The sequence below is a fragment of the Cyprinodon variegatus genome, unplaced genomic scaffold (assembly GCF_000732505.1).
Source record: "Cyprinodon variegatus isolate N-32 unplaced genomic scaffold, C_variegatus-1.0 Scaffold273, whole genome shotgun sequence".
Classification (NCBI taxonomy): Eukaryota; Metazoa; Chordata; class Actinopteri; order Cyprinodontiformes; family Cyprinodontidae; genus Cyprinodon; species Cyprinodon variegatus.
The window spans coordinates 20748-22562 of record NW_015150726.1 but is presented as its reverse complement, the minus strand read 5'-3'; the positions used below and the strand labels follow the sequence as shown (position 1 = coordinate 22562).

At 35.5% G+C, this 1815-nt stretch overlaps 1 protein-coding gene across 1 annotated transcript in view; it reads left to right on the top strand.

Annotated features, from left to right (window-relative positions):
• Positions 1–1815, top strand: part of LOC107089935 (rho GTPase-activating protein 26-like) — a 109399-nt gene that overhangs the window by 97074 nt on the left and 10510 nt on the right. The window contains exons 19-20 of the mRNA XM_015383002.1: positions 1014–1049; positions 1158–1268. Coding sequence (XP_015238488.1) covers positions 1014–1049; positions 1158–1268 — 147 coding nt within the window. The remainder of the gene's footprint in view (positions 1–1013; positions 1050–1157; positions 1269–1815) is intronic.

The following is a 1815-nucleotide window of genomic DNA, read 5'->3' as shown; positions in this document are numbered from 1 at the left end:
TATATAGACATCCAACAACACAACATAATAAAGATTTAAAAAAAAGATATTTACCTCCTGATAACATTTAAACACATTTAAGTAGAAATACACAATAAATGCAAACTTGTTCCACTGTTTTGAATATTTACTTTAAAAAGTCGTTGAATAGCAGCATCATTATTCAACATTGGCAAAAAGAGCAGTTTAAATTAATAATCATTGGTCTGCAAATTTAAAATCCAAAGAGCCATTCTGCCTCATGTCCAACTGAATAAAAGTCATTTGGAGACCCAAATATTATGTAACCTCTTAATAAAAGACCTTTTTTTTTTTTTTGCTGAATATCTATTATAGGAAATCTGTAAAAAGTTTAAACAACTGACTCTTTTATTAGTATTATCAGCTTTTAAATAAGGAAAATCATTAAGTCTCATAAAGATGAATCATGGATTTTCTTATGTAAGATATTGTTTGATGTAAAAAAAAAAGTTAATGATGAGAAAAGTCAATAAAAATGTCATTCTGTTGGGAAAATTGAATCACATATCTTTAAAAAAAAAAAACTAGACTTTCTAAGACTGGTTTTTGTTATTATACTACATGACTTGCCTTTTTATAGCCAAGCTGCAGGTTGCAGAGCCTAAGCTAATAGGATAGCAGTGACCATGATAACTGGTAATAAATCTCTGAAACTATATTTCTTCAGAGCTGGTCAGATCAGCCTGGAAGATCCTGCACAGGTTTGACAAGTCAGGAGAAAAACAGCTTCCTTTGGAGGAGACTTCCATGGGATAGAACAGCTACTAGACACTAAAAGTAAAAAAGTATGACCTTTGAAGTGAATAATGCATCTAAAACCTCCCCTGAAGTAAAATGTTTTATATTTCATTGAACCTATTGCTGTCATATCTGTAAACAAACATGGATCCTCTAAAAGCTCATGCTGTATGAATTAAAACTTTGGTTTTAAATTCTGACACTTTTCAAAGTTCAGAAAATTGTGTAATTATTATTCTATTCTGTGTTTTTAGACTGAACCCAAAAAGTCGGGGCAGCATACCAACAATGTAAGAAACGTCTCTGACTTTTTTTCCACATGTGAAGTTGATAGTTTGCAACCAGGAAGTAGTTTTTTTATCCATCTGTTGAATATATTTGTGGATTTTGCTTGTCAGTGCGGCGTCTCCCAGCCCCACCTCGCCACGCTCTCCCTCCTGGCCAATGTTCTCAGCGCCTTCGAGTCCACAGCCCGTCTCCTCTGCGTCCAGTGACTCCTCTCCTGTCAGGTCAGAGCATGTTGGGGTGCGGCCGGGGCACAGGGCTAGAGAGCCTGACCCTTGTACAGAGGCCTCAGTCCTCGACGTCACGGGTTTGACTTGACCTTTGTTGCCTGTCTTCTCTCTCTCACTCTTTCTCCGTCTCTCTGCCTCCCTCTCTCTCTGTCCCCCCCACTCCATTTCCTGTCAGCTGCCAAATACAAAGCAAACAAAAAACAGCTACTATGTTGCTCATTGCAGCAAAGTATTGAGAAAGAAGCTTTTTTTTGCTTCTGTTATCTTTTATTTGCTTCTCTCTATCTAAAATAAGAAAAAAATAACAGCTTCTAGTTTAGATTCATATATAAATAACACTATTGAAATAATGTCAATTTGGTTTATAGCAACTTTTAACGAAGTTGAATGTCATTTAAAGAGGTTTTAGACTTTACTGAGATCTACAGATAGATAATGTCTGTTTCTTGTTCTTGTTTTAGACAATATTGTAAACAGAAACGGTCACCATTAACCTCTGGCTGCCAAAGATGATATTAAAAATCTTAGCTTCTACATATTT